This window comes from Orcinus orca, chromosome 15 (genome assembly GCF_937001465.1).
Source record: "Orcinus orca chromosome 15, mOrcOrc1.1, whole genome shotgun sequence".
NCBI lineage: Eukaryota > Metazoa > Chordata > Mammalia > Artiodactyla > Delphinidae > Orcinus > Orcinus orca.
This window is the reverse complement of record NC_064573.1, coordinates 81,481,613-81,509,142: the sequence shown is the minus strand read 5'-3', so window position 1 is coordinate 81,509,142 and position 27,530 is coordinate 81,481,613. Positions and strand designations below refer to the sequence as shown.

General features: G+C 47.0%; 1 protein-coding gene across 7 annotated transcripts in view; it reads left to right on the top strand.

Moving 5' to 3' along the window:
- CAMKK2 (calcium/calmodulin dependent protein kinase kinase 2) overlaps positions 1-27,530 on the top strand; it is a 56,934-nt gene that overhangs the window by 6,699 nt on the left and 22,705 nt on the right. For all 7 annotated transcript variants that reach the window (XR_007471856.1, XM_033440950.2, XM_004276715.4 and 4 more), the window contains 8 exons: positions 9,671-10,188; positions 14,604-14,651; positions 15,306-15,359; positions 16,068-16,119; positions 18,875-19,008; positions 20,674-20,710; positions 26,404-26,425; positions 26,554-26,642. Coding sequence is in view for 6 of the 7 variants with exons in the window: in XM_033440950.2 (XP_033296841.1) it covers positions 9,736-10,188; positions 14,604-14,651; positions 15,306-15,359; positions 16,068-16,119; positions 18,875-19,008; positions 20,674-20,710; positions 26,404-26,425; positions 26,554-26,642 (889 nt within the window). In the remaining variant the exon portion in view is untranslated. Of the gene's footprint in view, positions 1-9,670; positions 10,189-14,603; positions 14,652-15,305; positions 15,360-16,067; positions 16,120-18,874; positions 19,009-20,673; positions 20,711-26,403; positions 26,426-26,553; positions 26,643-27,530 lie in introns of those variants that run through there.

Sequence of the window (27,530 nt, the reverse complement as noted above, 5' to 3'; positions counted from 1 at the left end):
CGAAATTATGTGCACACTTTGCTTTTAATTTTGTAGAAAGTGATGCATATGGATAAGAATTAGAAGGGAAGATGAAAAGAGTTAAGTTGGCAGGTTGTGATTAGAAACAAAAATTTTATTTTAATGTAAATTAAAGCCAATTGAGGGGCTTGAATTTGATAGCCGTTGAAGTGCTTTCTTGGCAACAGCTTCTGTTTAGGGAGCATTTGCTGTGTGCAGGGGCCTGTGTGGTAGGTGGGGTAGGTATTGTTATCCTCAAGGTCACCAGCTAAGGAGAAGGGCTGTACCCCTGATCACGATGTGCCCCCCTTTCTAGAAGCCTTTTATTTCACACCTGTGCCCTCCCAAACTGCTGTGTGATTTGGGGCAAGTCACTCAGACTCTCTGTGCCTCAGTTTCCTCATTGGTGAGATCATGATAATAGTAACTAACTCATAAGTTTATTGTGATGGTTAAATGAGGTGATACATGCAAGGTGCTTAGAATAACGCCTGGCCCTTGGCCAGCAATAAGGAAGACTAGTCATCACTGTTACTGTATCTACAACTACTATGGCTGCCACGGTAGTGATGTGATTCTTGTGTTAAAAGTACTAGTCAGTTTCTTCCCTTCATTTCATCCTATTCTTAAGCCCTTTCCTTCCCGGTTTTTGATTTTTTTTCCTTTAAAATTAAAAAAAAGAAATTAAAAATGAGTTTGGAAGTTCTTGTTTCAGCCAAACCATCAAGGTGAAGGCTGTCAGGGGAGTTGCAGCTGCCTGACAGTTTGGCCTGGTTGGGAGCCTTAAGGTGTAGGCAGCTTATCATCTGGCAGGGAGCTTAGTGGAAAAGCTTTTCTGTCAGTCAGCTCTGTGTCATCTGTCCGTTAGGACCTTTGATTGTAAATGACAGAAAACCAACTGCAAACTAACTTAAGCAAAAATGGGAATTTATTGGCTCATGTAGTTTAAAAACTCCTGGGGTAGGTGGGCTTCAGGCATGGCTAGATCCAGGTGCCCATGCAGTGTCTCCAGTTTTAGTTCTTTTCTATCTGTTGGCTCTCTTCTCTCTCTGTCAACTTCATTCTAAGGCAGGGTTCTCCCAAGCCCCTGGTAACTCTAGAAGTACATCTTCATTGCTCTGTGTGCCACAGAAAGAGACATTCTTAATACTTCCACAAAATCCTAGAATAAAACTTAGTAGACTGACTTGGGTCACACATCTACTCTTTTTCTTTTTTTTAATAAATTTATTTATTTTATTTTTGGCTGCGTTGGGTCTTTGTTGCTGCATGCAGGCTTTTCTCTGGTTGTGGCGAGGGAGGGTTACTCTTCGTTGCCACGCGCAAGCTTCTCATTGCGGTGGCTTCTTTTATTGCAGAGCACTGGCTCTAGGTGTGTGGGCTTCAGTAGTTGTGGTACACGGGCTCAGTAGTTGTGGCTCGCAGGCTCTAGAGTGCAGACTCAGTAGTTGTGGTGCACAGGCTTAGTTGCTCTGTGGCATGTAGGATCTTGCCAGGCCAGGGCTCGAACCCGGGTCCCCTGCACTGGCAGGCAGATTCTTAACCACTGCGACACCAGGGAAGCCCCACACATCTACTCTTGAAACAATCACTTGACCAGAGCAATCAATGCCCAGTTAACCAGACTTGAGTCATAGTGGAACCCCTGAAGTTGATGGCACGGACAGCTCCATGGAGCCACCTTTCACACAGAAGGATGGGTTCCAGACATAAATCAGGCTGCTGTTATCAGACTAAAGGAACATAGAGTCTAGGCCAGCTAAAGAAAGCGTCTGACCTTCTGAGTGGCCTTGGGATGAATGAAATAAACAATGACCTCTAGCCAATATTTATTGAGTGCCGGCAGTGTTCTAGAAAGTTCTAGGCCCTGGAGTCCAGCAGTAAACAAAAAGGCAAAGGCACGGCTCTCACAAGTTAAGTCAAATCGATGTCTCTGTGCCCATGCATGTCTTTCCTGAATGCTGTAGGACACTGAGCCTTCACACTCTCCCCTCTCACACAGGTTGGAGCCAGAGGAATGGGCTAGATATTCCCCTTTGTTAGAGATTTTGGCTCAGCCTGGACTTCATTCCGGATACAACATGTGGACATTTCAAGGCTGTACCTGTAATTTTTAGCCCCTTTCTGAAAAACTCAGACCAGTTTTAGCTCTACTTGGAACCACTGCATAACTTTGGACAAATTAGTAAACCTGGGCTTCCCTGGTGGCGCAGTGGTTGAGAGTCCGCCTGCCGATACAGGGGACGCGTGTTCGTGCCCTGGTCCGGGAGGATCCCACGTGCCGCGGAGCGGCTGGGCCCGTGAGCCATGGCCACTAAGCCTGCGCGTCCGGAGCCTGTGCTCCGCAGTGGGAGAGGCCACAACAGTGAGAAGCCCGCGTACTGCAAAAAAAAAAAAAAAAAAAAAAATTAGTAAACCTTTCTGACCCTTCATTTTCTTATTGGTGAAATGAAATTGTTGGAACAGGTGACCACTGAGATTATAGCACTAATATCCAGTGCATCTCAAAGTAGGGCCTGTAGGGGTGAGATAGGTCATGAGAGGTAGAAAAGGGAAGGACATGTAATAGGACACTCAGCCTGTCCTTGGCGTTGGGGAGATGAGGGGAAGCAGTGAGGACTGTGGCACGCCGGCGAGCATATCTCCTGTCCAAAGCTTCAGCGAGTTTTTACCAGGAGTGAATAGAGGTCCAGTGCTAACGGTGTCCAGTTCTTCAAGAGACTCTGGAAATTTTGATTTTTATCTGAACTCTCCTGGCTCTAAAATGTTGGCATCTCATTCAGATAGTTTTAAATACAGTGTAGGCCAAGCAAAATACATCGGTGGCCAGATGTCACACGATAGGGACTGTTTGCTCCGGGACTATGATGGGATGGGGTCTGTGCACACTAAAGCCAGCACTGTCAGAGTTCCCTGGTGGTCCAGTGGTTAGGACTTGGTGCTTTCACAGCCGAGGGCCTGGGTTCAATCCCTGGTTGGGGAACTAAGATCCTGCAAGCCTTGCAGTGTGGCATAGACAGATAGATAGATAGATAGATAAAATAAAGCCAGCACTATCCCTTGTGCCCTCTGCCAAGGAAGGGCCCTTGTCTCTGGGGAGACAGTCAGTTTCAGTGCCTCTAAACTAAAGAATATGCAAGGGAAGACAGTTGTAAGAGTCTGTGTCACTGAATTTGATACGACTGCTTGTTTGGGCCAAGGCCCCGCATCTGGAATATTCCAGCTGGTGTCAAGCCTCAGTGCTGCATCGGCTATACAGCTGAGCCTCCCAGGTCTCCCACTTAAGTATTGGGAAACACCCTCTGAATCCGTGGCCCCTGGGGCAGCAGGCTTCTGTGGTTGGGAGGGGAGCTGTGCTAGTGTGCTGGGATTGCCTTGACAAAGTACCGCTAACTGGGCAGCTTAAACCACAGAAATGTATTATCTCACAGTTCTGGAGGCCAGAAGTCCGAGACCAAGGTGTTGGAAGGGTCGGTTCCTTCCAGGGGTCATGAAGGAGAATCTGGTCCGTGTCTGTCTCCTGGCGTCTGATGGCTGCTGGCAATCTGGCGTTCCTTGGCTTGTAGGTGCAGGACCCCAACCTCTGCCTTCACGTTCTCATGGTGTTCTCCCTGTGTGCGGGTCTGTCCAGATTTCCGCCTTTTTATAAGGACACCCGTCATATTGCATTAGGACTCCAGCATATCTTTTTGGGGGCCACAATTCCACATCCCATAACAGGTGCTGAGTGGGGTCCCTATGGCTTTGCCTGGGACACCCCTCCTGCTCTCATCAGCTTCCTACAAAGCTCTTGTGCTCTGGCCCCTCCAGCCTGCCCATCCACCCTCACCCCCTTCCCAACCTCGTTCAATCCCAGGAGTCTTCTTTCTGTTCTCTCTGCTCTCCCACCTCTTTCCTGCTGCGAGGCCTTCTCAGAATGTGTTTCGTCCTCCTGGAGCAAGTTCCCGCCCCCTTAGCACCTACTCACCCTGTAGGTCTCAGCCTAAATATAATTTCCCCAAGTGAGGCCTTCCTTGACTCACCCCCTCCCATTCAGATCTCCCCTGGGTCCCTATGTTGTTCTTTTTTATCTCATCCTGGTTTTCTCCTCCAGTTTGTGCTTATAGAGTCACTTGTGCCCCTACTTTTCAGAAATCACATCTGTTTTGTTTATCTGGCACTTAGTAGGTCCCCAGTAATTACTTGTGGAAAGAACAAATGGGTGAGTGGGTTTCCTTTAGCAGCTCCCCGGGCCTCAGTTTCCCCAGGTGAGAGAAGATGTGGCTGGCCAAGCCTGTTATCCCAGGGAGGACATTGTCCCTGGCCTTGGCAGGATCCTCACAGCTATTTTGGGCCTCTTTGTTGTCCCGTGTTGCCCGGGACCTCAGGGGACCATGCAAAGGGTGTATCATGGGTCAGGGCATGTCACGGGCCCACTCACTGGCTACTTGCTGTGCTGCAGCTCCCGTGGTGGTGGCGGCTCGGCATTTGGTAAGCAGGCGCAGGTTGGAAAATGCCCCCAGGATATGGGAATGTGTTTCCTGGAGGCCGCTGGCACTTGGCTTCCTGGCAGAGGAATGAGCGCTCCTTCGTTCTGGCCTGGAGCCGGGTTTATCTGCTCCAGGAAGGGTCTGGTCCTCCATGGAGCTGCCTGTGAGAGGGGAGGGAGGGGAGCTCAGGGCTGCCAGCCAAGGGCAGTGGGGGAGGCTTCAGGGCCTGGGGAAGGACCCATGTATTGGGGCAGGAGGCTCGGGGAGGGGGCTTTTGGAATTTCGTCAAACCTCGGCCCCCCAAAAACTGAATGCTTAGCTGTCCCTCCCTCTCAGAGGGCCTGTGAGGATTAAATGACCCAGGCAGAGCTGTTTCAATGTTTGGTGAAGAAATGCTCAGTTGGATATTAGCTGTTATAATGCAAACCATTGTCTTTTTGTATGATTTTTCTTCTCCTGGGAGTGTTGGTGGCTTTCAACAGATCCTTAAAAGGTGTGTGACCTCATACGATCTGTGACCTCAGAAACGGTCAGATTCTGGCCTGGACTCTGTGGGGTCAGTGGTGCTGAATGGCCAAGTCCTTGCCTGCCAGGCCTGCTGCAGACCAGTGAGGGGCCTCCAGGTGGCCTCGAGGCACTGTGGTCTGTGTCCCTTGGGGCTCTTTCCTGAGACCTGAACACACCTATCCCTCCAGCACAGGGGCCCGCACCTCTGCCTCAGAGCCAGCCAGTGCATTTTTTTCTCTCCTTTCTCCTCCAGGCCTCAAGGGCCAAGGCACGGAGCCAGATACCAGCTCGTCAAGGAGACTGATTAAATGCGGCTTTGCCGGGGGTGGATGGCTTGGTGTCCTTGGCCTGGAGTGGCGATCGATAAGCAATTGTTTTTCTGTTGGCAAGAAGAAAAATTCTCCATTAACTGTCTCAGGTGCTGCCAGACTAGTTTTCTTTTCAGGAACTCTGCAGCCATGTCAGAGGCGGCTCTGGGAGGGAGGACGGGCCAGTGGAGGGGAGGCAGGCCCACACTCCCAGGGCTACAGAACACATACAGGAGGAGGAACATTCTGGAGCATAGCCTGGCAGGTAGTAGGCATTCAGGAAGTATTTGTTGAAAGAAGAGCTTTTTGAGCACTTAACCATGCACCAGACATGAATACTGAGTTCTTAGTTCAGTTAGTCCTCATGACTCTTGGGTGAGTGCCCATTTTATAGAAGAGAAAACTGAGGCTGTGGCCCCAGGCAGTTGAACTTCAGGGACCCTGCTTTTCCCCTCCTGGGAAATAAGGATTATAAAAAGGATATGTAAAGGAACAGCAGCTGAGACCGTGGAGAACATTGAACTTGGGTTGTATTCTTTCACGGATGAGGAAGCCAAGACAGGGACACATTTAATGATTTCTTTCTCAGATACAGTCAGAGTGGGATAAGGGATTAGGAGATAGAGCCAACTGCTCGCTCCCTCTGCCTTGTGCCCCGGAGGTAGCACTCGGGCCTGATCATCCTAACTCCCATTGTGGTTATGGTTACTTTCCTTTAAAAATTCATTTCTGAATAGTTACTCTTTGCACACTTACTTTTACAAAAATAAAAGTAAATACAGTGACAGTTAAGTCCCTCCCACCCTGCCTTCCCCCCACTTCTGTAAACCAGTTGTCTTCTCTTGAGGCCACTCTTATCATTTTCTTGTGTATCTTTCCAGAAGTATGCTCTGCATATGATTATGTACGCGCGTATGGCCCTTTTCCCCCTATGCCAACAGCAGCATCCGAATGCCTTGGTTTTTTCCATGTAACAGTGTGTCTTGGAGCTAATTCACATTAGGATGTACAGAGTCACCTCTTTTAAAATAAATGCATGATTTTCTCCTGGGCTACATGTACCTCATTTTATTTACTCAGTCCCCTGTGGATAGTCATTTCAAACCACACTAGCAAAATAATTTTGTACGTATATCATTTTTTTATGTGTGAGATTGTCTTTAAGGTAAATACTCCCAGGTGCAGAATTGGTAAGTCAAAGGTATGTGCATTTGGAATTTTGTTCGATATTGGTGAATTTCCCTTCATAAAGGTGATACTAATTCATACTGCTCATAGCCTCATCAAAATAGTGCTGTTATTATATTTTTTGTCTTTGCCAATCCGATAGTTGGAAAAAAGATATTTCATTGTAGCTTTATGATTATTATTTTAATTTTGGTAAAATATATATAACATAAAACTTACCATTTTAACCACTTTTAGATGTTCGATTCAATGGCACTATTTACATTCAGAATGTTGTGCAGCCATCACCACTATCCATTTCCAGAACTTTTTCATCACCCCAAATAGAAACTCTGTACCCCTTAAGCAATGACTTGCTGCTCCCCTCTCCCCCGGTCTCTTCTGGTCACCTTTATTCTAAACTTTCTGTCTCTATGAATTTGCCTATTCTATAAGTGAAGTCATACAGTATTTGTCCTTTAATATTTGGCGTGTTTCACTTAGCATGTTTTCAAGGCTTATCCATGTTGTAGCTGTGTCAGAACTTTATTCCTTTTTAGAGCTGAATAGTGTTCTGTTGTATAAATAGACCACATTCTGTTTATCTATTCTTCCATTGATGGAAACTTGGGACGTTTCAACCTTTTGGCTATTGTGAATAATGCTGCTGTGAACATGGGTGTATAAGTATCTGTTTGAATCCCTGCTTTCAATTCTTTTGGGGATATATATATATATATACCTAGAAGAGGAATTGCTGAGTCAAATGGTAATTCTACATTTAACTTTTTGAGGAGCCACCAAACCATTTTGTTGTAGTTTGAATTTGCACTTCTCTTACTATAACTGAGGCTGAGCATCTTGTCACATGACTGGGTACTTTGTTATTCCTTTACACTGTACTCTGTGTTCAAAAATTGTGCCATGTCCGGGCTGGCATGCTGTTGTTAGTTCCTTAGTGCCTTTCCCATTGATCTTTCCCTGCTCCACGAGGGACCCCATCTGCCCACGTCATGGTCCAGATTGCATACATAGAAGCTATTCCATAAATACTTATTGCAGGACTGTCCCAAGAGGGCGGGTAGCATTTCTCTGCCCCTCAACCAAGCCCTCCAGGAAGCACTGGCTTTCTGCTCCCATCTTTACTTTCCTCTGTATCCCCCCACTGCCACCCAGTGTCTTAAAGAGATATCATTTTATTCATTCATAAAATCTCTCTACTCAGCTCTCACTGTTTTCCTGGCACCTTTGTGACGTTCGTGATCAGCACAGAGCTGCCACTGTCTGCATCTGTGGATATACTCCCTGAATTCCAGTGGTACCTGTGACATTTGTCCAGCAGAATTTGTCAAACATACAAACCAAAGGTTAATATTCTGTCCCAGAGACAGAAGGAATTGACAGTCTAAGGGAGTGTGTCAATCTTTTTTTTTTAATTCACATAACATAAAATTAACTATTTAAAAATGTACAAATCAGTGGCATTTAGTCCGTTCACAGTGTTGTGCAACCACCATCTCTATCTAGTTCCAGAATATTTTCATCACTCCAAAAGGAGACCCCATACCTATTGACAGTCACTCCCCTTTTCCCCCAACACCTCCCCAGCCCTAGGCCACCACTAATCTACTTTCTGTCTGTATGCATTTGCCTATTTAAAAAATTTCATACAGGGAAATTCCCTGGCTGTCCAGTGGTTAGGACTCTGCGCTTCCACTGCAGGGGGCACAGGTTCGATCCCTCGTTGGGGAACTAAGATCCTGCAAGCCACGTGACATGGCCAAAAAAAAAAATTTCATAGAAATAGGCTTATACACATGTGCCCTTTTGTGTCTGACATCTCTCACTTAGCATCATGTTTTTGAGGTTCATGCAGCTTGTAGCCTGTGTCGGTTCTTCATTCCTTTCTAGTCATATTCCATTGTGTGGACAGACCACATTTTGCTCATCCATTCATCTGTCCGTGGACACGTAGGTTGTTTTTTCCCTTTTGGCTGTTGTGAGTAGTGTTGTTTGGATATATACCTAGGAACGGAATTGCTCAGTCATATGGTAATTCTCTGTTTAATTTGTTGAGGAACCGCCAAGCTATTTGATGTTAACTTTTTTTAATCTCATATTTGCCTTACATCTTGCAAGTACTAGCTGGGGGCTGAACTAGGCAAACATTAGATAATAGGTATGTTGAGCCTAGCTCCTCAGACGACACAAACTTCCCTGGCTCACACACTCTCTGCTGGTGTGACCCCTGACCCCCACTCCTCAGTTGAGAATCATTGGCCAGGCCAGGCCAGGGGACTGGACTCCTGTGCTCATGGTCTTTGCATTAGGAGACCTGGACAAATCCCTCTCCCTCTCTTGAGCCTCAGTTTCCCCATTTACAAAATAAGGGTATAATGGCAAACCAACAAGCTAGGGTGCTTGTGAAATTATCCTGAGGTGTGGAAGATATTTTATAAACTGTAAAGAGCTGTCTGAATCATTGCTATTGTGAAGTGATGCAGCCTAGAGGTCACCATGTGGAAGTGTTTCATTTGGCCTGCCCAGCATTTTAAAATAATTGCTAATTAAAAAAAAAAAAATCAAGAGATCTCACTTACCATCCTGGCTTTAGGGCTTCTCTTGGAAAAAAAAAAAAAAAAAAAAAAGAGGGGTTGGAGAGATAACCAGACAATTCTAGGCCCCAGTCCCTGTTTAACAACAATTGACTTGAGCTGGAAGTAGCTGCCACCTTTGTAGGAGGCATGGGTGCTCTATTTTGGGGTTTTCTCATACTTGTTTTCTACAGGAATTGAATTTGGGATTCTTGTTTGTGTGACAAGGGGCTTTTAAGATGAGGAAATGTGAAACAACAGGGTCCTACTGTATAGCACAGGGAACTATATTCAATATCCTGTGATAAATCATAATGGAAAAGAATATAAAACAGAATGTATACATATGTATAACTGAATCACTTTGCTATACAACAGAAACTAACACAGAGTTGTAAAACAACTATACATCAATTTAAAAAAATGGATACAGTGAGGAAATGTGGAGTAAGCTCTTCTATATAGACGCAAAAGATTTCAGATCACACTGTGTTTTGCAAGATATTTTTTTCAAGGACGGCGACTCAAAGCAGGAATGAGGCACCAGTCTGGCCCAGCAGGAGAGACCCCCTTCCCTGCCCCTGCCGCACAGGATGGGGGCAGGTGACCCTTCCTCTCTCTGCAGGTGGCGCCGCTGCCGGATGGGAGTGCCCGGGCACGTGCGTGTCGCATGAGGTCGGCACATGCACCATGTCATCATGCGTCTCTAGCCAGCCCAGTAGCGACCGGGCCGCCCCCCAGGATGAGCTGGGGGGCGGGAGCGGCAGCAGTAATAGCAGCGAAGGCCAGAAACCCTGTGAAGCCCTGCGGGGCCTCTCGTCCCTGAGCATCCATCTGGGCATGGAGTCCTTCATCGTGGTCACTGAGTGCGAGCCGGCCTGCGCTGTGGACAGCGGCCTGGCCCGGGACCGGCCCCTGGAGGCCCCTGGCGGAGAGGTCCCCCTCAACGTCTCCGGGTCCCAGGCCCGGCCCCACCTCTCCAGTCGCAAGCTCTCTCTGCAGGAGCGGTCCCTGCTGGATGCGAATGGGCGCTGCGTCTACCCGGCCCTGCCCCACTCGCCCGTGGGCTCTCCGCAGTCCTCGCCGCGGCTGCCCCGGAGGCCCACGGTGGAGTCGCACCACGTCTCCATCACCGGGTTGCAGGTATGTGAGCGGCGGCCCCTGGTGCCCTGCCCCGCGCCCGGAATGTCTCCGCGGTAGGTTGGGCTCCCCCAGAAGGATTCCAGCGCAACCAGTTGATTGGGGAGGTGACCCCAGGAAACCCAGGGAGACGTCAATAAAGGGTGCATGTTGGAGCCAGTTACCGCTGTGGGCATCTGGGCCTCCACCTCTGGGCAGCCCTGGGAGACAGCGTAGGACACGAGCCCCAGAGTTATTCCACCTGAGGGCCAGTTATTCCACCTGGTGTGACAGGGCGGGACTGTTACACCAACTGCTGGCAGTCCCTGAGTGTGGGCAGAGCATCTCGGGGACAGACAGAGCCTCTCACAAAGAGATGCACATGCTGGCAGTTGGAAGTAGTGCTGGGGACTCTGAAATGGGGATGGTGGGTCAGTGAGAGGCCTCGCACCCTGACAAACAGCACGGCCCCAGTTGCTGAGTGTTTGCCTCCCCAGGCACTGTCCTCAGCACTGTACCTGAACTTCTCACTTGATCTTTACTATAAACTTCTGGGAGGTGGGTTGGGACTCAGATCCCCAGCAGGGTTCACAGGGCCTGATCCACCCCTGCCCCACCTCCTGCCCCATCTCCTACCTTTGGGCTGCCAACTCACAGAGCTCCGACCTTACCCACTTCTTTGTCTTCCTCATTCCCTCCGTTAGGCCTTTACCCTTGCTGTTCCCTCTGCTTGGAACCACACCGCCCCCCCACCATCTTTGCAAGGACATCTCCATCTGGCTTCCAAGTCTCAACTCAAATATCACCTCCTCTGAAAGGCCTCTCATTCCACCCCCTCTAAGCAGCCTTCCGTCCCTGTCTGTCCTGTTGCTCTGTTGACTTTCCTTCACAGCACTTGTCACCATCTGATTATCTGTGTGTTTGTTAAGTTGTTTATTGCCTGTTCCCCGCCACTGCCCCCGCCTCAGCTAGGATGTTAGGAACAGTCCTGTCCACCACGGGATCCCCAGCACTAAGCACGCTGCCTGGCGCATAGTCGCTCAAAAATATTTGTTGAAGGAAGGAATACATTTTATTGGGGGATGCCTGGAAATCAGGAATGGCCTTCTAAAGGGGCTGATATTTAACTACACACTGAGAGTTCACTGCAGGGGGTGAGTATGGCATGAGCAAGGGCCCTGAGGTAGAAGGCATGAGCCCATTAAAAAAAAATTGTTATTGTTGTTTCATCTCCTAGTTTATTAACTAGCCACAGGCCACCTAGGTGACAGAGGTAGTCTCATTCCTCTAATATTTTAGTTTTAAAAGTATGATTACCATAACCCAACTAAGTACCAGCTATGTATACCAACGTATTCCTTTCCATAGAATTCAGGATAGGTCAGGGATTCAGTTAACTGGAGTGTGGAGCCCCAAATGGGGGGAACTGTGGAAACAGGGCTGGAGAGCGAGTTCGAGTTTGTATCAGTTAGAAATGAGTCAGCTTAGAGAAACAGACATCTCCCAACAACAGTGGCTTTAACACAATAGGGTTTTTTTTTAACCATGTAAAATAAATCTAGAGCTAGGCATTGGGGATTGGTGTGGTAGTTGTGTTGTTGCTTTTGCCCTTAAAACCTCATGATCTCAAGATAGCTGCTGTGGCTCTAGCCTTCACAGCTCCATTCCAGGCAGGAAGAAGGAGCAGGGAAGAAAGGACTGCCTCCTAAGTCAGTCCTCTTTCCTGGAAGCTCTACCCAGCAACTTCTGCTTATCTCCCACTAGCCAGAACACATGGCCACCTTAGCTGTAAGAGAAGCTGGGAAATGAAGTTTTCTAGCCTGGAATGTTGCCACACAGAGTTCCACTTATAAGGAAGAAAGGAGAGACTGGTGTTTGGTGGGCAACTAGACAACTCTGCCAAGGTCAGAGCTTTAGAGGATTTGAAGGTCAGGCTGTGAAGTCAGGACTTGACTCTGGAAGCAGCAGCGAGCTGGGGCTGATGTGGTCAGAGTGGATTCTTGGAAGATGAACTCAGCAGCATGTGGGGGCTAGATTATGAGGCAATGAGACCCCTTAGGACAGCTCTGCAGGGCCCCACCTCTGCCTGTCACATCCCTTCAAGACTCAGGGGAATGAAAACAATACTGGAGAGAAACACAAAACAAACTAAAAAGTCCACCAGTGAGGTGAGTGCTCTGTGGGCCCGTTACACAGCAAGTCAAAGATGCAGGTCTGACGTGGAACTAACTCCAGTCAAAGGAAGTTGAGAACTGATTTAGTGTGACACCGTCTATGCCTCCCCAACCCCATCCCAAAACAGTACTCTGTATTTTCTACAGATGCATGTATGTGTGCATTTACATAGAAAAAGGCCTAGAAGTTTATATACCAAACTGATGTCAAGGTTCGGGGAGAGGGATAGAATTGTGGCATGGGAGGGGTTTCAAGGGAAATGTTGGGCTTCTCTGTAACACTTGAAGTTTTGCTTTCTATCGTGTTTCTTTTCCCAGTTTTACTTCTTGTATCACTTAACATGTTCAGCCTAACTATACTGAGGTGTAATTGAAGTGAAATAAACTGCACATATTTCAGGTGTGCAATATGATCAGTTGTGACGTATGTATACATCCATAAAACCATCACCCCCATCAAGATCGCAGACATTTCCAGCACACCCAACAGCGCATCCCTCCCCCACCTCCCCTCTCCCAGGCAGCGGCCGACCTGCCTCTTTTCATTATAGATTAGCTTACAAGTTCTGGAATTTTATATAAGTGGAATCATTTAGTATGTACTTTTTTTAGCTTAGCTTCTTTCATAGCATAATGATTTTGTGATTTATCCATATTTTTGCACATATTAGTGGTTCATTCCTTTTTATTGCTAAATAGTATTCCACTGTACAGCTATATACCATAGTTTGTTTATCCATTTACCTATTGATGGACATTTGGATTGTTTCCAGTTGTTGACTATTACTAATAAAGCTGTTGTGAACATTTGTATACAAGTCTTTGCATGGACACAAGTTTTCATTTCTTTTGAGTGAACACCTAGGTGTAGAATGGCTGGGTCATATGGGAAGTGCTTGTTAAGACACTGCCAAACTGTTTTCCAAAGAGGCTGCACCATTTTACATTCCCATCATTTGCCCTACATTCTGACAATACTTGGTTTGGTCTGTCTTTTTGATTTTAGCCAATTTAGTGGGTGTGGCTTTAATTTGCATTTCCCTGATGAGTAATGATGTTGAGCATCTTTTCATGTGCTTATTGATCATTTGTGTACCTTCTTTGGAGAAATAGCTTATCAAATCTTTAGCCCATTTTTAATTGGGTTGTCTTTTTATTAATGAGTTGTAGGAGTTCTTTTTTATTTATTTATTTTTTAAAGTTTTTTTCTTTTTTTTGGTTGCGTTGGGTCTTCATTGCTACGCTTGGGCTTTTCTCTAGTTGCGGCGAAGGGGGGCTACTCTTTGTTGCGGTGCGCAGGCTTCTCATTGCGGTGGCTTCTCTTGTTGTGAAGCACGGGCTCTAGGTGCGCAGGCTCAGTAGTTGTGTCTTGTGGGCTCTAGAGTGCAGGCTCAGTAGTTGTGGCACATGGGCTTAGTTGCTCTGCGGCATGTGGGATCTTCCCCGACCAGGGTTCGAACCCATGTCCCCTGCACTGGCAGGCGGATTCTTAACCACCACGCCACCAGCGAAGCCCAGAGTTCTTTGTATGTTCTGGATACCAGTCTTTTGTCCACTGTAAGTGTTACAAATAGTTTCTCTCAGTCCGTGTCTTACCTTTTTTTTCTCAGTAGTGTTTCAAAGAGCAAAAGTTTTAATTTTGATTGAAATCCAATTTATCATTTGTTTCCTTTTATATTTTGCACTTTTTTAATACAAAAAAGAACTTTTGAGAAACTGTTAAGAAACTTTTGTTTGCGCTAAGGACACTCAGATTTTCTCCTCTTGTATCACTTTACATTTTTTTACAGGATAACACAGTCATGGATTATTGTTTAATTTTAAATTAACTTTTAAAAAAAAAATAAATGAACTTTTTAAAACTGGGAAGAACCTTTAAAATGGGTATTAAAAGAGTACATACTATATAATTACGCTCTTACAATGTACAAAAGCTGTGCTGGTAGGGACTTCCCTGGTGATCCAGTGGTTAAGACTGCAAGCTTCCACTGCAGGGGGCGTGGGTTCAATCCCTGGTCTGGAAACTAAGCTCCTACATGCTGCGTGACACAGCCAAAAAAAAAAAACCAACAACAACTGTGCTGGTAGAAGGCAGGATAGTGGTCACCCTGGACAGGGGCCAGTATATGGGAGATGCTTCTGGGGAGCTGGGAATGTTCCCTTTCTTGATTTGGGTCCTGGTTAAGGTGTTTGTTAAGTTTGTGAAAAATGTATCTAGCTGCAAACTTACAATTCATATTCTATGTGTTTCTACTTATTTTCCAGGATTGTGTACAGCTGAATCAGTACACACTGAAGGACGAAATTGGAAAGGTAAATATCCCAGGAGCCAGGCTGGTTTTCCATACCTGCCAAGGATGTCTCAGATACTGTGGAGGGAACCCCACTAGATTTGGGAGTGGGAGAGGAGTCCTTGGAGATGAGGCTGGGAGGGGGAGGGTTTTGTCATTTATGGTCCATCTGTTTTGTTTTGTTTTGTTTTGTTTTTACAACGTACTGTGTTTCTACAAAAGCTCACAAAGCTTCCAGGGAAATTCCATATCACCAACATTGGTGTTGGCTTTTTTTCTCCTTAAGGTACTCTCCCATCTGTTTTTGCTTTTTTATCAGCCAATGGGCAGTATTGTTGCAAGGGTCAAAAACTCAAATGCCAGTAGAGAGCAAGTGAATAATATAAATGAGGAAAATATGCTAGGTATAAGACAGTAGGGAGTGGTGAGGACTGTGGCAAACTGTTGACATATGGAAATGATTATGGCTCCATATCCGTATCAGAATCTGGATTTTTATATCTGACGTGTTTTAGAATGTTGGCCGCCAATTCAAACTTTCTAAAAACTGCAGCTCCAACAACATACAGGGTGGATTTTGCCAGTGGGCTGCCAGTTTGCAAGCTCTGTATTAGGGTCCTCATTTTGCAGATCATAACTTCTGGATAGTATGTCACAGGCATCTCCCTTTATCCAGGGCTCCTATGGCGTGGTCAAGCTGGCCTACAATGAAAATGACAATACCTACTATGTGAGTATCCACATCCCCCTCCCTGCCCCCATCCTTGTCCAAAGAAAAAGGCTCCTTTCTAGCACTTGCCTTCCTGGAAGGTTTTCTTAGCTGTTGACTCATTTGATGCTTAGGTCATGTTTATTCTGTGCATTAGGAAGGAAGTGGGGAAATGGGGAGGTGAAGTGATTGGCTCAGGAAGATTGAGTGAATTAATTCAGCAAACGTCTCATATCCTTACTCTGGGCTACCCTTTCTACCCTCCATAGCCCTAAGAACTGGGTGGTAGTGAGACAAACTGCCATGTGGCTGAGACTTTGAAATCAGTCCAATGTGGGTTCAAATCCTTGCTCTCCCATGTGCCAATTATGTGTCCTTGGACAAGTGACATAAATGCTGAAACTCAGTTTTCCCATGTGTAAAATGTCCCTTGCCCATCACTCCAGCTCACTTGTGTCTTGATTCAGTGGTAGCGAATCCCAAGGTTTGTGGCCTCCCAGCTGGAAGAGCTGACCTGGAACCTTGGAAGTACCCTCCGGCCTGGAGGGACCCCAGGACTCCAGCTTCCACACAACCTGTGGAGTTGACCCATTCCAGTGACAAGGTGCTCACTACATTGTCCTGCGGCTGCTGGGGCACTGACAGTTTGGGCAGGCCTAGGAGTGGAAGGAACTCTCCCTCCACCCTCCTACCCATTTTAACCAGGATGTGGGGTCTTTGCTCCCACAGGCAATGAAGGTGCTGTCCAAAAAGAAACTGATCCGACAGGCGGGCTTTCCACGTGAGTTTGTTGGGCCAGAGCCTTTGTTCTTAGGTGCAGGGGCTGGGGCAATACAGAGAAGACCCACTGAATGATGTCCCCTGCAGAGGTGTCCTGGGCGGATTCCCCTAAGACAGCGTTGGGCCTCCTGCTGACGTTTTAAAATTCATTTTCTTTTAAAAATATTTATTGAAGTAATATTGGTATCAAGTAAAAAGAATCCCTCAGAGGAAAACAGTTGGACTGTTCCTCAAAAAGTTAAACATGCTGTGACCATATGACCCAGCAATTCTACTCCTAGGCATATATACCCAAGAGAATTGAAAACACATGTTCACACAAGCTCGTACGTGAAGGCTCATAGTAGTACTATTCATAATAGCCAAAATGTAGAAACAACCCTAAATGTCTGTCAATGGATGAATGAATAAACAAAAGGTGGTCTGTCTAGTCAGTGGAATATTATTCAGCCATAAAAAGAAATTAAATTCTGATACATGCTGCAACGCAGATGACCTTGAAAACATGACGATAAATGAAAGAAGCCAGACAAAAAAGGCCACATATTGTATGATTCCACTTACACGAAATGTCCGGAATAGGTAAATCCGCAAAGACAGCAGATTAGTGATTTCCAGGGGCTAGGGTTAAAAGGGAGTGGGGACTGACTGCTAATAGGTATGGGTTTTTTTGTGGGGGAGTTGAAAATGTTCAAGACTTAGTGGTGAGGGACTTCCCTGGTGCCACAGTGGTTAAGAATCCGCCTGCCAATGCAGGAGACACGGGTTCGATCCCTGCTCCTGGAAGATCCCACATGCCACAGAGCAACAAAGCCCGTGCCACAACTACTGAGCCTGTGCTCTAGAGCCCACGAGCCACAAGTATGGAGCCCGCTCGCCACAACTACTGAAGCCCGTGCACCCTAGAGCCCGCGTGCCACAACTACTGAGCCTGCGTGCTGCAACTACTGAAGCCCATGCGCCTAGAGCCCATGCTCCACAAAAGAAGCCACTGCAGTGAGAAGCCCGTGCACTGCAACGAAGGGTAGCCCCTGCTCGCCGCAACTAGAGAGAAAGCCTGGTGCAGCAAGACCCAATGCAGCCAAAAATTAAAAAAAAAAAAAAAGACCTAGTGGTGATGGTTTCACAACCTTGTGAATGTACTAAAAACCATTAAATTATATATTTTAAAATGATGAATTAAAAAAATTGAAATACCATAAGGTATTTCAATTATATCTACAAAAATGCAAAAGAACAGAAGGGTGTGTAATGGAGATCAACAGTTTCTTGCTGTACTCCTCCCTCTCCCTAGAGGCAGCCCCCACTTTTAGCTCTTTTAGGAGCTGGTAGTTACTGCATGTGATCAGGTGTAGGTGAGCATATGCTGCTCCAGCATAAGCTCCCTGCCAGCAGTGCTGAGCAAAATGTTGGCTTGAGCTGAAAAGAGAGAGTGGATAAGAAGAAACATAAATCCCAAAACCCTGTCCTATCACCAGGACCCTGGTTTATCCTGCTTATCTGAACTGAGCCAGTTAATATCCTTGTGCCATTATTTCTTGATTTATTAATTTTTGACATTTACTTCTGACTTCCTCTGAGGATGACTTAAACCACTCCTTTCCTCCCTTTCCCTAACCAGGCAATGAGGTGATGCCACGATGTTCAGCTCCTTTGTTGTTACTACCCTTGTCACTTTCTTCCTTGTTACAGCAGGTGCAGCAAGTATCTTTCCTTTGAACTTGCCTTGCCTCTGTTCACATCCCACTCTGACACCTGCACCTCTGCTTTTACTTTTCCAAGGCTGACACATCCACATTCTGTTCTGTTAGTCACACTTAGATCCTTACTTACATATAATATGCAGTGCAAGTGTTTTGACTGTGGACCTTCCCATCACTGTGACCTTTTGACTATCAGTCACTGCAGGGCCAAGCAAGTCCTTTGTTTTTTCTCTCATCAGCTCTTACTTCTTTTCCTATCCCGGACTTTATTTTATATCTCTGCTACTTCCATGAGTTATGGAGGTGAAGGATAATGTTTTTGTCCATCTTATGGAGTGGGAAAACTGAGCTCCAGAGAGGGGAATATTGAGATTGCTGAACTAGACCTCAGACTTCTTTTCCTTGTACCTCAGTGAACTCTTGATTCTCACTGTGGCCTGGGGAATGGGACAGGAAGGAGAGAATTAACAGAAGGCTGGGCAAGGGGACTGGGTCTCCAGTGTTTCCAGCAGCAGAGGAGTCAGATGAAGAGAAGGCTGTTTAAAGCCCCTGGTGGGGGACTTCCCTGGTGGTGCAGTGATTAAGAATCTGCCTGCCAGTGCAGGGGACACGGGTTCGATCTCTGGGAGGATCCCACAACTACTGAGCCTGCGCTCTAGAGCCCGTGAGCCACAACTACTGAGCCAGTGCGCCACATCTGCTGAAGCCCACGTGCTCTAGGGCCTGCGTGCCACAACTACTGAGCCCACGTGCTGCAACTGCTGAAGCCTGTGTGCCTAGAGCCCATGCTTCTGCAACAAGAGAAGCCACTGCAGTGAGAAGCCTGTGAACCTCAAAGAAGAGTAGCTCCCGCTCGCTGCAACTAGAGAAAGCCCGCGTGCAGTATCGAAGACCCAACACAGCCAAAATAAATAAGTAAATAAAGACCCCTGTGTGGCATCAGCCATTCCAGCCCTTCTGAGAGCCCCCCACTTCATTTGTCCTGCCTACAGTCCCCCTCTGCAGAGGAAAGTCTCTTTGCCCTGACTCTGGGATGGTTCATGTCTCCTGCAGGTCGCCCGCCTCCCCGAGGGACCCGGCCAGCCCCCAGGGGCTGCATCCAGCCCAGGGGCCCCATTGAGCAGGTGTACCAGGAGATTGCCATCCTCAAGAAGCTGGACCACCCCAACGTGGTGAAGCTGGTGGAGGTGAGGTGGGGAGACACGGAGGAGAGAGGGAGGCATGGTGATGGTTCAGCCCTGTCTCCGTTATTATCAAAATGCCACACCACTGGTTTCCAGGGAGAGCCACATCACATCAAACAGCCTGTTGCAGGGCTGAGTGGTAGTTATTTCTCCAGGCTCCTTCACCCTGTTATTTTGTGTAATCCTCACCCCTCGCTCGGACTATTACTTCCATTTTATAGACGAAGGAATTGAGGCTCAGAGGGATACTGAGGCTTGCCCTTCACCTGTTTCTCTCTTTTTGGAGCTGGTTCTCCTTCTACTATACGTATGTGTAGTTGTAGCACAAAAGCAGCCATTTGTATGTAAACAAATGGGCCTGGCTGTGTTTCGATAAAACTTCACTTTCAGAAACGGGGGAGGGCCAGATTTGGCCTGTACGCTGTAATTTGCCAACCCCTGCTCTAGATCTCACACTTTGTGGCCTCAAGACCCTTTTATGCTCTTAAAAATAATTGAAGAATGCAGAAAACTTTTGCTTATGGGGATTATGTTTATTAATATTTAACACATTAGAATTTAAAACTGAGAAGCTAAACAAATTTTTAATTCATTTAAAAACAACAATAATCCTACACATTAACGTAAGTGATTTTTTCAAAGAAAAATAACAGAACTCTAGGTAGGCAAGTGCCTGGGTCTGACTTTTCCTCGAAGGGCAGGGCTTAGGGTTCCAGGTTGGCTGTCCCAGGCCTCTGCCTAGGATGCATCCCTTTCTCAGGGCTCTTGTCCTGTGACTCTTAGATGACTAGGGAAGGTGAGTGTGGTATGGGAAGAGGTGGGAGGACCAGTCTAGCCAAGGAGTCTGTCTTTGTTTCTTCCCAAAAGAATAGAGATGGTGGCTGCAGGCTCTCTCCACCTGTCACACCGAGTTTCACAATTTCAACTCACTGATGCTTGAGTCGGCCATCTTAGAGGAAGCCCAAGGGCACTTGGTTAGCGCATGTGTCTGGGTCCTGGCAGGATCTCCCCTCTCCCTGGTGCCCTGTGGTGTGTGGGCTCCCCACCCAACAAGACTCTGCCAGCTTTCCTGTTCATTCATTCACCAGACATTTCCTGAGCACCTACTAGGTGCCTAGTCCTGTTAGAGGGCACCAAGGGGGCAACCAAGGTGGATACAACATGGTGCCTGCCCTTTGGAGAGAGGAAGATAGAAGTAGTGATAAAATGAAAGCAGGAAGGCCGTAAAAGAGAGAAAGAAAGTGCTGTGGCAGTTCCAGGCAGGGAGACATCATTTCCTGCCAGGGCAGGGGGAATGGGGACAGGATTTGAATTTTCACCCTGATGACCAGTCCGTCGTCTCCTAGGAGACAGGTGCGATTCTTATTCAAGCTGAGACATTTTCCAGGGGAGGAATCTGCCCCCTCCTTTTCGTAACCTCCTTTCTGGGTATTTAGGACCCTTGAGAATTGGGCTAGAATGCGCTTATTTTCCAGATGGCCATTTGGATCACACACTGGGTTTTTTCCTGTGCCCTTCATCTTAACTAGGAAAAACGGTGGAAAGCGCAGCCCTCCCATTGGCAAATGCAGTCATGTGGATGATGCTTCCTCCCTGCTCATACCTTTTCTCCCTCTTCCTCTCTCCTGCTCTTCATCTCCGGCCTGTTCCATGTGGCTATGCCAACAGGTCCTGGATGACCCCAATGAGGACCATCTGTACATGGGTAAGAGAGCCCTTACTTTCTGCCACCCTTGCTCAGGCAGCTGCTCCTGCCAAAGCCCAGGGGTGCTCTCCAGGCAACCCCTGCCCCTGGCATCTCCCACCCTTTCCTGCTCCAACTGGGCCCCACACAGAAGGCTGCACCCCTGGTTCAAAGCAGGAGGTGGAATGGAGTTCTTGCTGGGACTTTATCTGGGTGTCCTATTCATCCATTTGCAGATATTTATTGAGTACCTGCTGTGTGTTGGACACCATTCTAGGCACGAAGGATGCAGTGATGAGTACGAAAGATGAGGCCCTTGCTCTTATGAAGCTGGTATTCTAGTCAGGGAAGACAGATAGTCAACAGCTACAGTCGGCCCTCTGTGTCCACAGGTTCTGCATCTGCAGATTCAACCAAGTGTGGATCGAAAATATTAAAAAGAAAAAATTTCGGAATGTTCCAGAAAGTAAAACTTGAATTTGCAAAAAGTAAAAATGCGCTGGCAACTATTTACATAGCATTTATATTGTATTAGATATTATAAGTAATCTAGAGATGGTTTAACTTATAGGGGAGGGTGTGCATAGGTTATATGCAAATACTACACCATTTCTTATAAGGAACTTGAGCGTCCGTGGATTTTGGTATCCACGGGGGTTCCTGGAACCAATTGCCCATGGATCCTGAGGGAAGACTGTAATTAAAGCAGATAATCAACTTCAGATAGATACTCTGAAGAAGATTAAACAGGGTGATGAGAGAGAGACATGGAGGGGCCACGGCAGAGAAGAGGTGACCATTTAGCACCTGAATATCAAGGACACAGCCCTGTTGCATCTGAGGAAGAGCATTCCAGGCAGAGGAAACAGCAGGTACAAAGGCCCCAAGGCTGGTGAGAGCTTAGTGTGTTTGAGAAAAATGGGACTGCAGCAGAGACAACCAGGGAGAGGGGGTGGGGATGAAGATGGAGGGCCTGGGAGGCCGTGATGGGGCATTTGGAGCCTTGAGGGTCCATTGAAGGGTCTGGGCCCTGAACACTGAAATGGAAGCACTCAGGTATGTCCTCAGAGACCTCGTTTTTAAAAAATGATGAGGACATGGGGCAATTCTCAGTCAGTTCCCAGCATAAGCACTGATGAGGGAAGGAAGTGCAGGACTAATTCAAAGCTGGACAGCAGACTCTCAGGCCCAGGAAGGCGTGATCAACAGGTCACGTGTCCCGCTGTTGTCTGGCTTGGGTAGGCGTTCAGACTAGCGTATTAGCGTATGCATTTCGCGCGGGTACACATGACAGCCGGGAGGGGTGTTAAGGAGATGAGTGGTATGGGCAGGGCCAAGCCCAGCCTGTCTCCGGGATGAGCACAGGGTGATCCTTTGCTGCACAGGCAGTGGTTAATCATAAATAATGGGTCTGGTCTGGAACTAGAGCTCAGAGCTCAATTTCCCCTACTGTAGTTGCCATGGTTCAATTCCAAGGATGATGTCGTTGCTTAGGACATTTTATTTTTCATCACCCCCCCAACCCAGGTTTTTATTATGAAAAATGTTAAAGTTGAAAGAAGAGTACAATGAGTACCTGTATGCCTACCGCCCAGACTCAACAGTTAGTAATTTTTGTCATATTTGCTTTATCAGTCTAGCCACCCACCCATCCATTTCTCTGTATATATTTTTAAATTTTATTTATTTATTTATTTATTTTTGCTGTGTTGGGTCTTCGTTTCTGTGCGAGGGCTTTCTCTAGTTGCGGCGAGTGGGGGCCGCTCTTCATCGCGGTGCGCGGGCCTCTCACTGTCGCGGCCTCTCTTGTTGTGGAGCACAGGCTCCAGACGCGCAGGCTCAGTAGTTGTGGCTCACGGGCCTAGTTGCTCTGCAGCATGTGGGATCTTCCCAGACCAGGGCTCAAACCCATGTCCCCTGCATCGGCAAGCAGACTCTCAACCACTGCGCCACCAGGGAAGCCCTCTCTGTGTTTTTTTTGCTGAACCACCCAAGAGTAAAAGTAGCAGACATCTTGACACTTCAGCCCCTAAACATTTTGGCCTGCATCTCCTACATGATCACAATAATCCTACCGTTATTGCACCTGGAAAAGTTAATGCCAGTTCCTTAAGAGCATCTAGTGTGCAGGCCATATTCCAATTTTAGAACTTTAAAAACATTTTAGAAGGTACACATGAACAACATCAGATATGATAACTTTAAAAAATTGTGAAACATTCATATAATAAAAATATGGACATCACAGAATCATAATTTCTCAAAATGTGGTACCAACACCACTTTAAATATATGAGATGATTTTAGGTGGTATTTGGACCAACATTTAAAACATGTTTTAGGTTTAATTTATCATTGCATAGGAAAAACTATAACCAGCACACTAAACTCATGATTTCCTGGATATTATTATCCGGGATAAGGCTAAAAGTTTTAATACTAAGTCAATTTAAGGAAATGTGTGAAATAAACAATAGTTTACATGGTATATAGATATGGCCAGATTATAAAAATGGTAGGCAAACAAGTGAAGTTTGGGGAAATATAAAAGAAATCATAAAATGTAAAAGATAATTTTTGGCCCAGAATGGCATCCCCAGCATAATTTGCTCGCTTGGGGCCCCAGACCTGACACTGAATGGCTTTGGGCTGTTTCTGAGGAGATGGGTCGTTCTTTCAACAAACATTACAGTTTGTCAGGCCCTGTTCTAGGCTCTTCAAGGAATGAAACTCAAGCCCCCACCCCCCCCACCCCCGCTCCCTCAGGGCACTTCATTGCTCTGGTGAGGATGGACAGACACACTCAGACCTAAGTATTAGGCATCGGCTTCCAAGGTGACAATATCATGGGAAGAAGCTAACCTGAGCAGGGTCACGGGAGTCAGGAGTTCCAGGTTGGGGAATTGGGAAACAGAGGGGCTCCTCGAGATGCCTCACTGAGGTGACATTTGTGCAGGACAGTGGAGACCAGATGGCAGACAACATTTCACACCATTGTAAAACTTTTCCTTTTACTCTGAGCGAGAAGGGAGCCCCTTGAGGGTTTTGAGCCGAGGAGTTGAATGAGCGTGTAAAGAACGTGACCCAAGCCTCAAAGAAGAGTTTCCTAAGCCATTTCGACCAGGCACCTTCATGGACAGAGTTTTTCACTTCTTGAGGTGGCAGTGTGGGAAGGAGCCATGCGATTTTGGTATGTGATTCCAGCGGTTTTGAAAAAAATCCCGACACTGTTATTTTTTAGTTTCCAGCCACAGCTGTGTGTGGTGAGGACAGACAGGGCAGTCTGTGAAGCCTGGTTGCAGGTATCAGCAAGGGTTCTGCAACTGCAGGCCTGACCCTCAAAGGGTAGAGAATACGACTGGTATTTCTTGGGGTTAAAAACTTTGCACCACTGCTCGGCTCCAGGAGCGGTTAAACTGTAAGTGACTGAAAATAGACCTGTTTCAACAGGCCAGCTTCCCTCATGCCAACCGAGTTATAGTGCTTGGGAGGAAGCACAGAAATTCATGAAGCAGCTCTTGAAAGTTAAGTTTGCATAACCAAGGTGGGAAAGAGAGAGCTGAGGGGACCAGCGCTCCTGTTAATGGAAGCCTTACCTTCAGCGCCATTACTTTTGCTTCTAACCACAGCCTGAAGCCACAGCAGATTTCCCCTAACTACAGTTTGGCCAACACTGGTTGATGAACGTGAACACAGGGTGGGGCCCTGGGGGAGTTAAGTTCCTTTTCAGGTCAGAATCTTTAAGCCCTCTTTTTGTCTGAGGAGCTGGCTCTTTCCCCTTGGCCACCTCAGCCCTTGGACAACCTTTGAAACAACCCTTCTTCCATAAGAAGCTCCAATGTGGGTAGGTGCTTCCAGAAAACAGACAATTCCAAAGTCATTCTCCACTGGATTTTGAAATCCACTGTGCTGTTTTTTTCATTTCCTAAGGTACAGCTTCATATTCCCAGTTATATTTGTACAAGCAGAACAAAATTAAAATAACTACACCACATGACCCAGCAATGCCACTCCTAAGTATGTGCCCCAAAGAATTGAAAACAGATAGCCACACAAATACTTAACATGAAAGTTCATAGCAGCATTATTCATAATAGCCAAAATGTGGAAATAACCTAAATATCCATCAGTTGATGGATGGATAAACAAAATGTGGCCTATCCACACCATGGAATATTATACAGCCATAAAAAGGAACAAAGTACTGATACATGATACCACATGGATGAACCTTGAAAACATGCTAAGTGAAAAAGCCAGTTACCAAAGGTTGCATACTGTATGAGTCCACGTATATGAAATGTACAGAATAGGCAAATCTATGGAAGCAGAAAGCGGATTAGTGGTTGCCAGGGGGCTAGGGGGAGGCACAGAGTTTCTTTTTAGGGGCTGAAAATGTTCTGGAAGTAGATAGAGGCGATGCTTTCACTGGAGGCAGTGGAATACTAAATGCCACTGAATCATGCATTTTAAAATAGTTTAACATTCTGAAAATTTCACCTCAACTTTTAGAAATGCAAAAAATAACCCACCCCCCCCAACAACAAAAAAAACTGTGCATTCCCTGAATATGATTTATGTAATACTTGATGGTTTGGGGGCGGTCCCCACATACACAGGGCTGGGAGGAAGCTGGCAGGGAGTGAGGCATTTGTATGTCGCACATGACTGTGAGTCAAGAAGGGCCCATTTAGGAGGAATAGGATGAGTTGGCCTTTGAGGTGGTGGGGAGATCTCCATCCCCCACCTCTCGCTCCAAGTCTTGGTTTGGATTGAGAATCACAGGAAAGGGTTTGAGGGCCAGCTGACCACAGAGTGCTGAAGAGTTGGAACAATGTTCTCCTTTTTATTTATTTATTTATTTATTTTTGGCTGCGTTGGGTCTTTGTTGTGGTGCGCGGGCTTCTCATTGTGGTGGCTTCTCTTGTTGCAGAGCACGGGCTCTAGGCGTGTGGACATCAGTAGTTGCAGCACGCAGGCTCAGTAGTTGTGGCACACAGGCTTAGTTGCTCCGTGGCATATGAGATCTTCCCGGACCAGGGATCGAACCCGTGTCCCCTGCATTGGCAGGTGGATTCTTAACCACTGCGCCACCAGGGAAGTCCTATCCACAATTCTTGATGTAGCCTGGCAGCTTGGAAAATGTGAGAGGGGTCATCGAAACCTGTTCTTGCTGTTTCTTGAATTGAAACTTTGCTAGGGTTCAGAAGTCCTCTAGGGCTACTTCTTTGTGCCTAAGTAAATTGATGTTTGGGTTGTGTCCCCTTAGACCTGTTCTGTGGCATAAGGTGGCTCAGGACCTGGGCGTGAGTGAGAGGACATAGTTTAGCATCAGTTAGATCCCTGGGAGTCGCCCCCACCCCGCAGGTATGAGAGGAAGATGAAAGGAGTCCAGGAGCCGCCCCCACCTGTCTCGGGTCTTCCTGCTTTGTTTTCTCTGGTAGAGGGTCCTCAGCTGTTTGAGGACTAGAAGTACAGCCAGGCTGGGGTCCCAGGGATACCAGAAATCTCTGACCCCTAGCCTCCTCATGGGAACTTAGAAAAGCAGAACCTTCCATGGTTTTGGTTCAGTGGACTGTTCCTCGCCCCAGCCCCAATGTTAGTTTCAGTGCTTCTTGGTGTTTCTAGCGGTGGTTGGGAGTTGGGGAGGAGGGGGAGGAAGATGGATTTCCAAATTCCCAGTGTAACCATTCACCCCCTTCTCTATCCTACAGTGTTTGAACTGGTCAACCAAGGGTGAGTGTCCCCATTCCCAGCAGGTGTGATGCTTGAAGCTTCTTGAGCTGCAAAGCTGAGTGAGGTGGTGAGAGAGGGCAAAGGCCAGCGTGTCTGGTTTGCTTTTCATGCATGTATCGACTTTTCAGGCCTGTGATGGAAGTGCCCACCCTCAAACCGCTCTCTGAAGACCAGGCCCGTTTCTATTTCCAGGATCTGATCAAAGGCATCGAGTACTGTAAGTGGGGCCTGTGGGAGGACTCTCACCCAGGGGGTGCTTAGCATTTCCGGGTAGTGGATGGAAGGTGGAGGGTTTCTTATTTCCCTCCCGGAGCACAGGGAGGTGTGCGGGAAGAAGAACTGTCTGAGCTGCAGAGAGACCTGCTGGGGCCATGCCTCCTGCGAACAGAAACCCTTCTTCCTGCCACACAGAAAAATTAAGAGCAATAGTGTTAGTGACTGTTTATCCAGCACTTTCTATGTGTCCCAGGCACTGTTAAGTGCCTTGCATCTTCCCTTATTCCCAACAACCCTGGGATCATTTTAATCTCCTGGAACCTTAGTTCCTCATCTGTAAAATGGGAATAAAATATCTCTCGCCAGGTCGGCAATCCGCCAGGACATCAGTAGTTCTGACTGGCAGGGTGTCCTTTCTGCCTCTGGTTGTTAAACATGTTGACTCATACCCTTTGCCTATTACATAGGATTGTTGTGAGATTGAAACGGGGTGAATGGGAAGCACTTAACACAGGGCAAGGCCTCAGACTGGGCATTCAGCAAAGTCAGCTGCTGCTCCTATTACCAATGTCATCATTTCATCATCACCATCATCATCACCCTAGAAGTGCAGTTGGGTCTTCCAAGCCATAGGACTGTCCTCTCCCATGAGCTGACATCCAGGCAGGAACAGTTAGCCAAGTCCTCAGTCCTGTTGTGCTTCACACTTCAGATTGACCTGCTCCAGTCATTGTTGGTTTGGTGTTCAGGTCGAGTGGTGGCATTAGTAAATGAAAAGATGTTTGTCACAAGTCTTGAGGCTTCTAACTGGGAGCCAAGCTCAACAAAAACTCTCCACGCACACATGACTTAGACTGTAGCAGGCAGTTACCATTTGCTGTTGGCAGTC